Source organism: Coffea arabica, chromosome 4c (assembly GCF_036785885.1).
Source record: "Coffea arabica cultivar ET-39 chromosome 4c, Coffea Arabica ET-39 HiFi, whole genome shotgun sequence".
Classification (NCBI taxonomy): Eukaryota; Viridiplantae; Streptophyta; class Magnoliopsida; order Gentianales; family Rubiaceae; genus Coffea; species Coffea arabica.
This window is the reverse complement of record NC_092316.1, coordinates 20,646,878-20,660,307: the sequence shown is the minus strand read 5'-3', so window position 1 is coordinate 20,660,307 and position 13,430 is coordinate 20,646,878. Positions and strand designations below refer to the sequence as shown.

The following is a 13,430-nucleotide window of genomic DNA, read 5'->3' as shown; positions in this document are numbered from 1 at the left end:
AGAAAGATAGGAAAAGAGGATAAAACTTGTCATAAATTGGTAATGCTAAAAAATGAGCAAGTTAACAAACTAAGAGAAAATAAAATGATAAGATAAAACCAACAAATATAATAAAAATGAAACAAAAGTAGTTAACATCATGACAAAATGAAAAATCTAAAAACAATTGTGTGGGTGAAGAGAGGAAGCATGGGGGAAGACAATTCTAAATTGGTTAATTGGGTTTGATGGGTTACCCATTATACCCATATGCAAAAATTTATGAATTTCAATCCTTTATTTGCAATTTCCAGCCTAATTAAACCCTGTTATCAAGTTTAATAGCTACGCTGCTATTGTAATCAATCTAATTACAAACTTACAGGCTACAACACCAAGTTGCTTTTAATAGTGAAAGCCAATACACTAATACATTGATTTGCAATTCATATGTATTCACTTAGACTGCTTGGCGTCTTGTCTATGTTTAAAACCTTAAGATTAGTTAATAGAGAATATGAATTTTTATGTTAAATATGTAATGTAATTTTAGAGTACACTAATACTTACAAGTTACAAGTTACGCATTCAAATATTAATAATTCAAACATGAATGATATACCAAATTACCAATATCTAAATTCTAATTACTAATTATGTTTATTGTTTAATATTTAGTATTATACCTCTACTTATTAATTATTATCTAATTCTAGTCATGTAAAAAATAATAAGTATTAAAGTTATGTTATGTATTGTTGTATATTTGTATTATTATAATCATATAACAATTAACAAATACTAAAATAGTATATTGTACATCATTATATATTATTATTATCATAAATACATGATAATACCATATACTAACTATTATTAATAGCATTTACCTATATGATATAATAATATATTAGTAGTATATACTAATACTAAATGGCATTTATCTATGTATTATATAATTTTATAAACTAATTTGATATTCGAATGCGATAATATGGTACCCTATTTCATTTTACCGAATTTGAATTTGAAATCAATTATTATGAAATTCATAATCTCATTACCAATTTCATACCATATTAGAATTCGGTGAATTCGGTAAATACCGCTTTTGTACCAAATTACCAAATACCCGATTTCAAATTACCAAATTGAATTTGAATTCGGATATGAATCCGGTACGTACCAAATTTGCTCACCCCTAGATTTGTTTGCCACCTATAACCACCCCAAACAAATTGTTCGTAGCTATTAAATTTCAATAACTTCTTCTATTTTTATTTTAAATTTTCAAATTTTTAAAATTAGATTTCTAATTATTGTTACTCTTTTATTATAAATATAATTTTTTTTAATGTGCACATCCCATTTGCCACAAGTTTAATATAATTTTGGGCACTTAGCTAAATTGTTATCCTTATCATTTGCTCAAACAATTCAAATATAGACTAAAGTATGTAAAGTGGATAGTTTTGATCATTCAAGTGTAATTTGAGACTAAAAATAGATGAAGAATTAAAAGAAAGTATGAAATACATTTAGAACATAACTACTATTTAAGAAGTTTGTCATGTTAACTAGAATGATTTTTTCTATATAAGATCATAATTTCATTCATGAGATATGCATTAATGATAGAAAATACATTAAATACACCATAAAAATGACAAATATAAAGATCTATAGAATCACCAAATTTCAAAAATTAACAAAATTATGTTTTGAAACTTTAATATATTCAAAATTGATATTAATCGCTTCGAATCCAATGAACATCCATGCAACAATCAACTACTTAAAAGGAAAAAGAAAAAGCGTTCTACTTTTTCTCTTCTCTGACTTTTCTCTACTTAATATTTTTTTCTCTACCATCATGATCTTTCTCCCACGAATTTCATTTTGACTTTTTTTAAGGGTTTCCACCCAAATTTATTAATAATGAAGAAAAGGAGAAATACAAGGAGGGGGGCTATACCTTACCTCCAAGAGCTTAAAAAAATAACTCCAAAGATCTTGGCGACCACTATGACCTAGGCACTCAAATAGACGGAATTCCTTAGTGAGAGTCTTCTATTTCTCTTAGAGGTTCCTAATGGGAATTTTTTGTTCTCTTAGGATTTTCTAATGAGATTTTTGTATAGTCTTTTCTTATTTTTTTTATTAAATTTGAATCTATTTCAAATATGATTTTTTTTTTAATTTTGGGTCTATATTGATGGACGTTATGATCATTATTAGAGTTTAAAACAATTGCTTAGCAGATTTGAAGATTGCAACATGCATACAAGAGAGCTACAATGATTTATCTCATTAAAAGACTTTTTCAGATATATTTTTCATATTTTTTTATCTGTTAAATTGCATATTTGTTATTTCTAATGCCGGTTTATCATTCCAATAGCCGAGATTTTTATGATGGAAATCAAATTGTATGAACGATTTTCAACAATTTTGTTAATAAAATTCACTTTTTATCCAAACAAAACAGAGAGAGAGAAAAGGAGAATGTCTGTGCATGTCTTCAACGCCAGACCTACTATTTAACTACTTCTTGTTCAAAAATCCGGTTGAGACTTGACAATATAGACATCAGAATTTCCACATCTGATAAATAGATATGAAAAAACTAAGATTTAACAAAGAAAAACACAAATTAAAAGAAAATTCTTGGTAGTTTACTCTAAAAGAGAAGAAAACTCTTATTATAAAGCTATAGGAAAGGTGAATACTCTCATTAGAAATCCTAGAAGAGACTTTGTTGTGTACCAAAACAAATTGAAAGATTCAATTAAAACGATTCTCAAATTAAGTGTAAAAAAATTCGGTTTGTTCAATTAAAAACTTGGGTTTGATACAATACTACGTTTAAGAAAACGATCAATGTACTAAATATATACATACATACATATATGGATATACATATACATATACATTTACTTACATACATACATATAAGAGTAAGAAGATTTTGAATTTGGACCAAGTTTGTTCCCGAAGCAAATAAATTCAAATGGCCAAACTTTGTCTATAATGATTTGAGCCCAATTGAGAGCCAGATCCAGGTCTTTATCTAATGCTTTTCAATAGAGCCCCAATTTAGACTTGTAAAAACCTGATCCAGAAATCAAATTGACGCGCCTACCAGAGAGCAAATCTGGGACTTTAAATCCAAATACAATACTAAAATATTGTGGTATGTAACTAGCTTTTATTTTTTTTATTTTATCATTCTCTGGTCGGATCTGTGAGATGCTCTCTAGCTGTCTAATCCGTGCTACTTTAATAAACTGCAGTCTCATATTTTGAGGGATTTCACTGTATATAGATCCATTGCAGAATACAAATGAAATTTGGTGATTTTGCCTTTTAGCTGATAATCCACGTTGACTAGCCATCAGTTCATTCACCTAGTTTTCTTAAACCAAAAAAAGGGCAAAATGACATTAAACCTTCTAAGTCAAGAAACAATCATCAGATTGACAAATGGGATTAATGTGCAATACATCACTGCTCTACACCTCACCTTGATAATCAAACATCCAAACCACTGATTATTTTCGTAAATGATGAAGATGTGGCTTCAAAAATCCTTCAAAAAAAAAAAAAGGCTTCAAAAATATTTCAGTTTTTAGGATGAGTTGTTTTGCTTACTTCTTATATTTTTGTCATGCCTGATTAGATACACTTATTTCTTATGTATCAAGGTAGTACATGCTTTATTTCACTTGGTTCATTACCATATATCTTTCACCATGAATTTTGAAGGCAAGGACACAATTCATGGTCCTTTGCACCCCTTGACTATTAAGTTTAATTTGGACTTGAAAAACTTTAACCATTGACAGATTTATTGTGGTTTTTTTTTTTTTCGTTTTATACGCATTTTTCACTTAATTAAAAGATGTAAACTCTTTCGTGCTTTATAGCAGCAGGCTCACCTGTAAAATGACATGAAAAACTCACCATAAGGCAAACAATTTGCCGCTCCTCATATCTAACAGCACTTTGTAGATTTTGGGATGCAACTTGATCATTAGATTCAATTCTTTATAGGGACAATACTAGAAACCTTCCTGAGATTTCTCCATGAGATTTCTGACTATTTCACTGGTCTCCTTTTAGGCTTTAAAAATTATACTAACCTCCTTTAAGGTTTATTATCTTGTAACATTTAAGTTTAACTAATAATTAAAAAATGATATTAGGAGAGAAAAGATAACCTAATTCTACCATTGTTTCTCATCTATTATAATCTAATACCAGTCCACACATTAACAAAAATATTAGAATTTGTTGTTTATCATCAGGATCAAATCACATATAATATAAAAGAAATAGTATATCATTCTATATATTTCTTTTAATGTAAGATCCAAATTACCTTTTTCAATTATAGACTCATTGTCAAAATATGATCAACAACAAATAATCAAAAATCTATAACCAAAACATTACAATGAGTGAACTTTAATACCATAATAATCTCAGCAACTAATCTTAATATGTTGACAAGGATATTTATGATGTTAAAATTTGCTCTCTATAATGCTTCAACTGCAAATTCTTTTGATTATTTATTGTTGATCATATTCAAGAATAGTATGTAATTGAAAAGAGTAATTTGGACCTTCCATTAAGTAAAAAATATAGAATGATATATTATTTTTTGATGTTATATGTGATTTGATCTCGAATAAGAAATAGGACATGTTAGTGTTTTTCTTTAATGTTTGGTTAGGTATTAAATTAACTAAATAATGTAGTAGATAAGGAGCAATGGTGGAATCATGTTATCTTTCTCTCTTAATATCGCTTTTTAATTATTGATTGTGTGTAAATGTTATAAGATAATTAACTTCAAGAGATGTTAGTGTAATTTTCGAAAATTGAAGGGAGTTCAGTGAAATAGTTAAAACTCAAGGGAGGTTTCTGAAATTATCCCTTCTCAATATCTTAGCGATTACTCCATAATAATTGACAAGAGAATTTGCGCATCAAGCTATATGAATTGCTAATGAGTAGTAAATGGCAATCATACTAAGTAAGTTGGGGTCTATAAAGTCCATTTTGATCCAAAGTCCAAACACACCAGCAGTGTGGGCAACAGAAAGCCAGCTGCACCCAGTCTATTGCTGCCTATTTCTGCATGCCCTTTCTCCAACACTTGTTAGTTGTTACACAATATTTTGCTCTGTCTCCTGCTGGAAAATTGAAAAGTTCACAATTTTAACTTGTAAGAAATGGAGTTGTTCATAAAGTTCAATATAGGATCATTTACTGAGTTGAGCTGTCGCATTTCACTACTAGCTTTGCTTTGTGTTATGAGCTTTTCCTCAACAGGTTAGTCCCTTTGTCATCTCATGTCCTAATCCATTTTTATAGTGAAACTTTTTTGCACTCTTGGATACCTAGCGCTGTCATACTCTCAGAGTTTGGACTAAGTGCACTTACTGGCAATTGGTTTATATTGCTAAAGGGCATCTAGAAAAGTTGAAAATGAAACTGAATAATCTAGTCTGGGAACTTAGAAGACAATATTGTGAGAAGTTCAGAAATGGATATGGCTGCAGGACTTGGATCAGAAAGAAGGATGGTGCTTTGGAGGATTTGTAGGCAGCTAAATTCTTTCCTTCAATGGACTTGATTAGTTTCAACTTATTCAGGATTCAAGAGTTTGTTTGCCTGAGCATTATACTATAAAGCAACTAGGTTATTAGCCTTTCTCTTGTCTTTTGGTTCGAACCACAAGTCTGAGGAGACAGGTTTAAAGTACACCAGCACTTGCCTAACTGATAATATAACAATTTTTGCATGTTGCAGATGCATATGATGCTCTTGATCCCAGTGGCAATATTACAATCAAATGGGATATTATGAGCTGGACTTCAGATGGTTACATAGTGAGTAGCACATGAAACTTCTAAGAAATCGGTTATCCGCTCCTCTCCTTTCCCACATTTCCTATTCCTAAGAAGCCTATGCTCTGGTCAATCAAAGTTGAGTCAAAAATGAAATTTCTGAATTGTAATAGATACTGTAATACTAAAAGAATGGTACATGTTATTGATTTAGCAAATTCAATTTGTTCGTAGCTTATATATATCCTCTCTGGATTCTCATATATCAACAAAACAGTGAGAAACTATTGTCAATATGATGCAGAGAGGACAAGAATTACATATTAGACAGACAAAAAGAAAATTAAGATTGTTTTGTCCTTTGCTGTCAATATTTCTTGAATACTGAAGATATTCTTCTATGCTAGAGACTCAATCTACTGCAGAATGATATTTTGTTCTATGAAATTTATTCGCGAAACTGACAGCTCTTCAGATTGGAAGTATAATGTCATATGGTGGTTGTTCTTCAACAGTTGAGAAAAATGAAGGATCTTTGATTAATTCTCTTCAAATTTGCAGGCCACTTTGAGCATTTTGAACTTCCAGAAGTATCGGCACATTGAAGCTCCAGGATGGAAATTAGGATGGACATGGGCTAAAAGTGAGGTAATATGGAGCATGTTGGGCGGTCAAACAGTAGAGCAAGGAGATTGTTCAAAATTCAAAGGCGACATTCCTCACTGTTGCAAGAAGAAACCCACAGTTGTTGATCTACTACCAGCAGCCCCATATACCCAGCGGATGGCAAACTGCTGCAGAGGTGGTGTTTTAAGCTCTTGGGTTCAGGACCCTGCCAATGCACTCTCCTCATTTCAACTCACGGTTGGTCAAGCTGGGACATCTAATAAAACGGTGAGAGCACCAAAGGACTTTACCTTGAAAACACCAGGCCCTGGATATACCTGCGGACCAACTCAATTTGTCAAACCAAGCAAATTCAAGACACCAGACAGGAGGAGGGTCACCCAAGCTTTGAGTAAGTTTTATTTGCTAGCTCTAATGTTCTTCCAGAAACTCTGTTTGGTTTGCAATTTTTGGGATAGTTTTTCGAACAACCTCACCAGTTACCGATAAACTTTTTGTGATTAATTATATACTATCCTCAAGAAAGTGGTAAAGTCATATTCTTTTAAAAGTTCTTTACAAAAATGCAATCCAAGGAGGTTAAGATTTCAAATAATTGCAGAAAAATGACTGGTAGTGCTTTCTAATTTGTTTCTTCATTTCACTGTACTTGGGAAGGATTTAGACCTATTGAACACTTTCTTTAGAAGACATATGCAATGATCAACAGACTAAGCAAAATATCAAATCCAGTCAAGGACTCTAAATAGAAAAAAATCTGATCAGATTATTCAAAGTTATCGACAAAGAAGTTTCTAGATACAGAATATTTGAAGTGCATTTTGTCAGTTAATTCGTACTCTTTTCTGCAGTGTCATGGCAGGTAAGTTGCACATATTCACAATTCCTAGCCCAAAAGACTCCGACTTGCTGTGTCTCGCTCTCCTCCTTCTACAGTGAAACGATTGTCAACTGCCCTGCTTGCACTTGTGGTTGTCAAAACAAGGTACCTCGACCTGCAGCAGGAACCTGTGTTGGGTAAGACGGGAACAGTATTCGATCAGTCACTTGACAAAATAACATAATATAGTGCATAATCATGACCAAACTCTACTTCTTCATCTATCTTACAGATCGGTTTCTTCTTATCTGGCTTCAGCTCTTGCCATTCCGAGCAAGATCAATAGTTATACACCGGTTGTTCACTGCACTAGCCACATGTGTCCAATCCGAGTCCACTGGCATGTCAAGCAAAACTACAAAGAGTACTGGAGGGTGAAGATCACAATCACAAATTTCAATTACAAAATGAATTATACACAGTGGAATCTTGTCGTTCAGCATCCCAATTTTAATCATCTTACCGAGACTTTCAGCTTTAATTATAAGCCAATAATACCTTACGGTTTGATAAGTAAGTAACTAGAGAACTAGTCTGAAGTTTTGCAACACGCTTACTTATCTTCTATCATCCTACAATATATTTGGTCATTGAACCATTCCCCTTTTCAGATGATACGGCAATGCTATGGGGAATCAAATACTACAACGACTGGCTTATGCAAGCTGGACCCGATGGATTTGTGCAATCAGAGCTTCTATTTAGGAAGGGCAAGTCTTTCACCTTCGACAAGGGATGGGCTTTCCCTCAGAGGATTTATTTTAATGGTGACGTCTGTGTGATGCCACCTCCAGATCAATATCCAAACCTGCCAAATGGTAGTAGTTCTGGAATAGCATCTTTGCTTGGTCTCCTGAAATTACCAATCCTGTCACTTTTACTCATATTTTTTAGTGCCCCCTAAGTAACAAGTCAGTATGAGGAGTTTTATTCCCTCCCTCAAATGTTCTCGACAGTCAAAAGAATTTTTCTATAGCTGCATTCTGGTAGAAGGGCCCAAAGTGTCCATTGCTAAACTCCGAGCTACTTCTTTTTGTTGGCAGCATTAGGCTGGATAGCTACTTCAAAGTTTTGCTTAGACATGCTTTCATCATTAATGGCATTATCGTCATACATCCCTAGAAATGCATGTAGTCATCAAAGCAGGAATTTCCAAACAAAACTGTCAGCTAATCTAATTACCGTTATTCCGGCTGAGTAGTTTCTAAACACATGAAATGGAGAACAAGGAAACTTTCCATTTACATAACTGTATATTTAAAAGTACAAAAATATGCACAAGTTATTACAAAGAGACTATCTAGTTCTAATTGTTACTACAGATTAATTCAGACTTTAACTAATTAATCAAATACTCGTCACATCCTTGCAAGTTGTGGGGTTTCCCATTTAAAAAAAAAGCCATCAACTTGTCGTGTGAAAGATATTTGCTTTAGTGAGAACATTGCCGATTTGGTTGGTAGTGGAGGTACATGATGTCTGAATTTCACTTTTAGCCATCATTAGGGATGGCAATTAGAATATATATACATATATATATTATTTATATTTATATGTACATATACTATTTAATTTAATTAGTTACAAACTTATAATAATAATATTATTAGTTGTAAATATTATATAATGTATATTAGTATATATAATATAATCGATATTATTAATAATACTAATAATTATACATGTCTACTAATAGAAATTATTAATTACTTATACTAAATTTACTAATATATTTATACTAAATTCCTAATTACACATTACAAAATAACACATTTTTTCTCAAAAAAAAATACAATAATGACTTAGTCATTGTATTTATTTCAAAAGTGAAAATTTGACTACTTTAATTGTATTTATTTCATCATGTTGGATTGTATTCAAATATTTTTTTTGATTATTTTTATAAATTTCAATTGTAAAATTACAATGTATAATAATTTGATAATGTATTGATATTTTAGTACTTAATTATTTGCTAATTTGACTACAATAAAATTAAATGACAAATTTTTATTCGCTCCAAGGGGCACCGTGGGAGAAACAAGGGGCGGGCCGGGCGCGGGGGAAAGCAGTGGGCCGCCCCATTGCCATTCCTCGCCACCATTATCTAGCAGAAAGTCAAAGTCAACTTTCAAACACTTTGTCCATGAATGATAAATTGGATTCATAGTAAGATATGCGGCTTTAAAATATTTCATCCTAATGTTGGCATGGTTGTACCGTACTTGATCTCATGAAGCATAGATGCAATTTTTCGACATTTAGCTTCCACTAGAAAGTGCACCTGGTGCTTCGCATGTGTCTGAATTATGATTAACTTCAACATATGAAATTAAAATGCCATCGTGAGCAAAAGCAAAATCGTGAAATAAATGGATGATTAAGTGGACAATTATTTTCATATATCAAAGTCGTTAATAGTTGCAGAGATTGATATTTCAAAAGCCCACATATAATAAAAAAAAAAATCGATTAGAAAGGAAAATTGAGCTTTCTTGAGTAACGTGTGCTCGCGGCTTCTCCTTTCTGATCCTCCTGCAAATCATTGCTAGCTTTCATTGCCTCGAGGATTCTAACTATATCATCATTCTTTTGTTGTTTTTGATTTATTATTCTATGTCGATTTTTCCTTGTTTTAAGGGTTGGTGACTTTGTGTGATCTATTCCAGAGTCAATCCTTTTTCTTCCTGGAACTTTTTGGCTATGAGTAACTGCAGTCCATACCTGATTATTTTGCTTTTGTGAGCCTACAAGAAGATGAAATTTGATTATGAATTTAGTAATAGAATGTGGTAGGAGATAATGGTAGTCGGTTGGTTCAAAAATGCACTTCCACCGTTCCTACAGTTGGTCGTAATTTAGCCTGATTGGTTTTAACCATAACATGCTGAAAGCGTTTTATGTACAATATCTGTGGCTTCCAACCGTCTCGTAGCAGAATAGGTTTTGTCAAGGTTTCTTTGTGTTAATGAAAGAAGTAATTATCTATTATTCATATTTGTCACGGTTTTACAGTTGTTGAATAACAGTCTCGAACTTTGTGGAGAATTCTGTTCGATTTGATTTCTGTGTAGAGTAGAGATATACATCTATATACACATGTTTTGTTGTCAATGAGAAAAGGAAATCATCTAGTGAAAACTGGATGATATTTGCATACCGTTTCGTCACCCTTCATGTCAGCAATATCATTCTAACTAATGAAGTTGTGAGCAATAAATCATCTGTGAATGTTTTCTTTCGCTTGGATGACGTTATCTTTTTTCAAAAATTGAATTCAATAGATGAGATTGGCATTATCATATATTTTATTCATCTTATTAACCATTGGACTCAATATTATATAATGTTTTCTTTTTTAGTTTGGAACAGCCATATAAGTAGGAGTGATATCGGTGGAGTCGAATTCGAGTATCGCCATACTTGAGCTTAAACTTGATGCTCAAAAACAGTACTCGAGCTCGAACGAAGCTCTAGTTCGATTCGAAGTTTGAGCTCAACCCGAAGGAATAGTGGGAGGGCTCGAGCTCAACTTGATGGAGCTCGAGGACTTGGCAAGCTCAATATCGAGCTAAAGTACTCAAGCTCGACAAACGATTTCCGAGAATATGAAGCCCAGCAGCAGCACTAATTTGCACTAAACATTGACCTATCAGATAACATGGCCTATCAAAGTCCACTGCAGCTCTAGCATCTTGAACATTAAGGAGATTTCAGCAGGTCAAACACTTCTGTGGCTGTAAGGAAGCTGTCCAGAAGTCCAAGAGAGACCGTAAGGAAAGAGAAACATTAAGCAATCCAACATCATAAAATCATGACTATAAGGAAACAGAAACAAGACTCGAGCTAATGAAAATAGCAAAGTCAAGACTCGAGACCAAGATCCAGATTCCACGAAAATAGCAAAGTCGAGACTCAATCTCATCATCATTTGATAAAAAAAAAAAGGAAAGTGGGGCATATTGAAGACCCTCATTTGATCAAAACAGCACTATACAGAAAGGGCCATAATCCAGATTCCTATTTTCAGCAATATACACAAGTAAGAACGTATTGTCAACCTCATCATCATTTCATCAAAACATAAACAACAGTGCAGGTTCCAAAAACGCACGCAACAAGAAACTCGGTGGCCATGATCCAGATTCATATTTTCAGCAATATACAAAAGCAAGAACCTGCTCTCAACCTCATCATTATTTCATCAAAACATAAACAAGAGTGCAGCAAATTATAAAGAAAAATTGAAGCAAATGGACAAGACTTAGAAGCATTCAGTTCCTTCTGACAAACATGATACTTGACAGTTATATAAATATAAATCAAGGTCAACTTGAATTCGACTGAAGAAATAACCAAAGAACCAAACTTCACAGCTAGTCATTTAATAGAGATGCTCCCTGAAGAAGCACGGAACTTCCCCGGGACGAGCTGACCTGACCAGCTCGGGATGCTGATGGAGGAGCTGACTCCAAGCCTGCAAAACAGATAAGAACGAGCTAACAGAGGGGGGCCCGAGGGTGGTCCCCGAGGGCACTCCGATGGCCAAATAAGTTTTCCGGTGAGTAGGGTTCACGGGAAATAGGGTAGTCAGAGTGTATTGAGCGGGTTGTTTTCGTTCCTTGTCGGAGTGGTGAAAGTTACCATTTATGCTTGTCAAGAGAGTCCGACCTCCGCACGATGCGGGACTTGCCCGGAATAGCTCCCAATCCCGATCTATGGGGGATCTCTTCCGGTCTTTCCGGGGTCCTCTCCCAGAGCCCTTTGGAACCCTAGCGGCGAGGCGGCCCAAGGCGATCGTGGAAGGGCTGAAGGCTGAGGCCCAGCTCGACCATAGCTGGGCTGCCACGTGGTCGGGCCCAGAACAGGGCCTCTGCACTAGCCCCCTAGATTAGGTAGGGCTGTCAGGCAGACCTAATCTAACCCTGCCACGTGGGAGGCCAGCGCCGCGCACTCACCTGCCAACGCCACCTCTGGTCACAGTGCTGTCACAGGGGCTCTGCACCCGCGTCCTTTCAGTTGTCACACCTCTTCGGTTTCCGTACCAACATTAAATACGTTCACATGGGGGTCGGTTCAAATTCACGCAACCGTTTTTCCCCCCTTTCTCCCCTCATAAATAGTGGTTGCCAGATTTCAATCAGCTCCATTTGCCATTTTTCCCTCCCCTCGTGCATTTTGCATTACCGTTCTCCTTGTGCACTCGCATTTCCATTTCCCAGCAACTTCCGATGCCCCGTGTCCAGATTCCGGCGAGTTCTCTATCCCCTCTCTGCCTTGATCGGTATCAGTAAGTCCCTTCTGCGAACCCTCTTCCTCTTTGCAGCGTCTCTCTTACCTTCTGCCACCTTCTGCTTTTTATGTCGGGTCACTCCGACGTTACTTCCACCGCCTCCCTGTCCCTGGTCCGTCGCAGAGCCACCAGAATCTTCATTTCTTCCTCATCTTCATCTTCATCCTCGCCGTCGCCTTCCCCTCCTCCGCCTTCCTCTTCCTCTGCTTCTAACCCCGACCTGCTAGACCCCATAGTCATCATGAGTTCTCCATCCGCCCACTTTCCCTCAGCCCGAGCCGTTGAGGAGGTAGCCGAGCTCGATGCCTACATCGGGCGGCAGGCTACCGCCGCCTCCCCTCCCAAGTCTCCCCATGATTCCTCCGGCGGAGCCCAAGGTGTCGCGCCCCACTTTTTGAATGGTGAATGTGATGTGATGTGTGTGTGAAGTGTGGTGTGAACGTGTGCAAAATGAAAAGTAAAAAGGCCATGGGACTTTGGAAAGCGACGATTTGGCCAAATGAAATTTTAAAAAGGGTTTTTTAAATATGAAAACGGAGTCGCCACTTGGTATAGATTTGGGGTGTACCAAGTCACCCAAAAAGTGTTTTTTAAAGACAAAGTAGTAAAACCCTTTTTAAAACGACTCCTAATCCACGTAAGCCAAAGAAAAAGGTTCGGGGGTCACGTTTGACAAAGGGGAAGGCAAGGATAGAATCCAAGGCACCCCTTTGACCTAGCCAAGGCTAGTTGCGCGACTTAACCTTACCTTTCCTAATTTTCTACCCAATATATGTTCGCACGTTGGATATGA

At 35.2% G+C, this 13,430-nt stretch overlaps 1 protein-coding gene and 1 long non-coding RNA gene across 2 annotated transcripts; one reads left to right on the top strand and one right to left on the bottom strand.

Annotated features, from left to right (window-relative positions):
- The first annotated feature begins 5,104 nt into the window (after positions 1 to 5,104).
- On the top strand, positions 5,105 to 8,336 carry LOC113739427 (protein COBRA-like). Its single transcript, XM_027266636.2, has 6 exons — positions 5,105 to 5,319; positions 5,800 to 5,879; positions 6,399 to 6,855; positions 7,316 to 7,481; positions 7,577 to 7,857; positions 7,956 to 8,336. Exons 1-6 carry the CDS (start codon positions 5,220 to 5,222, stop codon positions 8,246 to 8,248), a joined length of 1,377 nt encoding a protein of 458 aa, XP_027122437.1. The 5' UTR covers positions 5,105 to 5,219; the 3' UTR covers positions 8,249 to 8,336.
- LOC113739428 (uncharacterized) lies at positions 6,020 to 7,959 on the bottom strand. The gene is made up of 4 exons (XR_003460247.2): positions 7,808 to 7,959; positions 7,575 to 7,699; positions 7,304 to 7,472; positions 6,020 to 6,781 (listed from the first exon to the last, which is right to left on the bottom strand). It is a non-coding gene; the product is annotated as an uncharacterized lncRNA (long non-coding RNA).
- Positions 8,337 to 13,430: the final 5,094 nt, after the last annotated feature.

Bases quoted from the DNA above. Each gene is read 5' to 3' on its own strand.
- LOC113739427 (XM_027266636.2), top strand. From the start codon at position 5,220: ATGGAGTTGTTCATAAAGTTCAATATAGGATCATTTACTGAGTTGAGC. The intron at 5,880-6,398 runs GTGAGTAGCACA...TCAAATTTGCAG, and splicing joins GGACTTCAGATGGTTACATA to GCCACTTTGAGCATTTTGAA. The intron at 7,482-7,576 runs GTAAGACGGGAA...TCTATCTTACAG, and splicing joins GCAGCAGGAACCTGTGTTGG to ATCGGTTTCTTCTTATCTGG.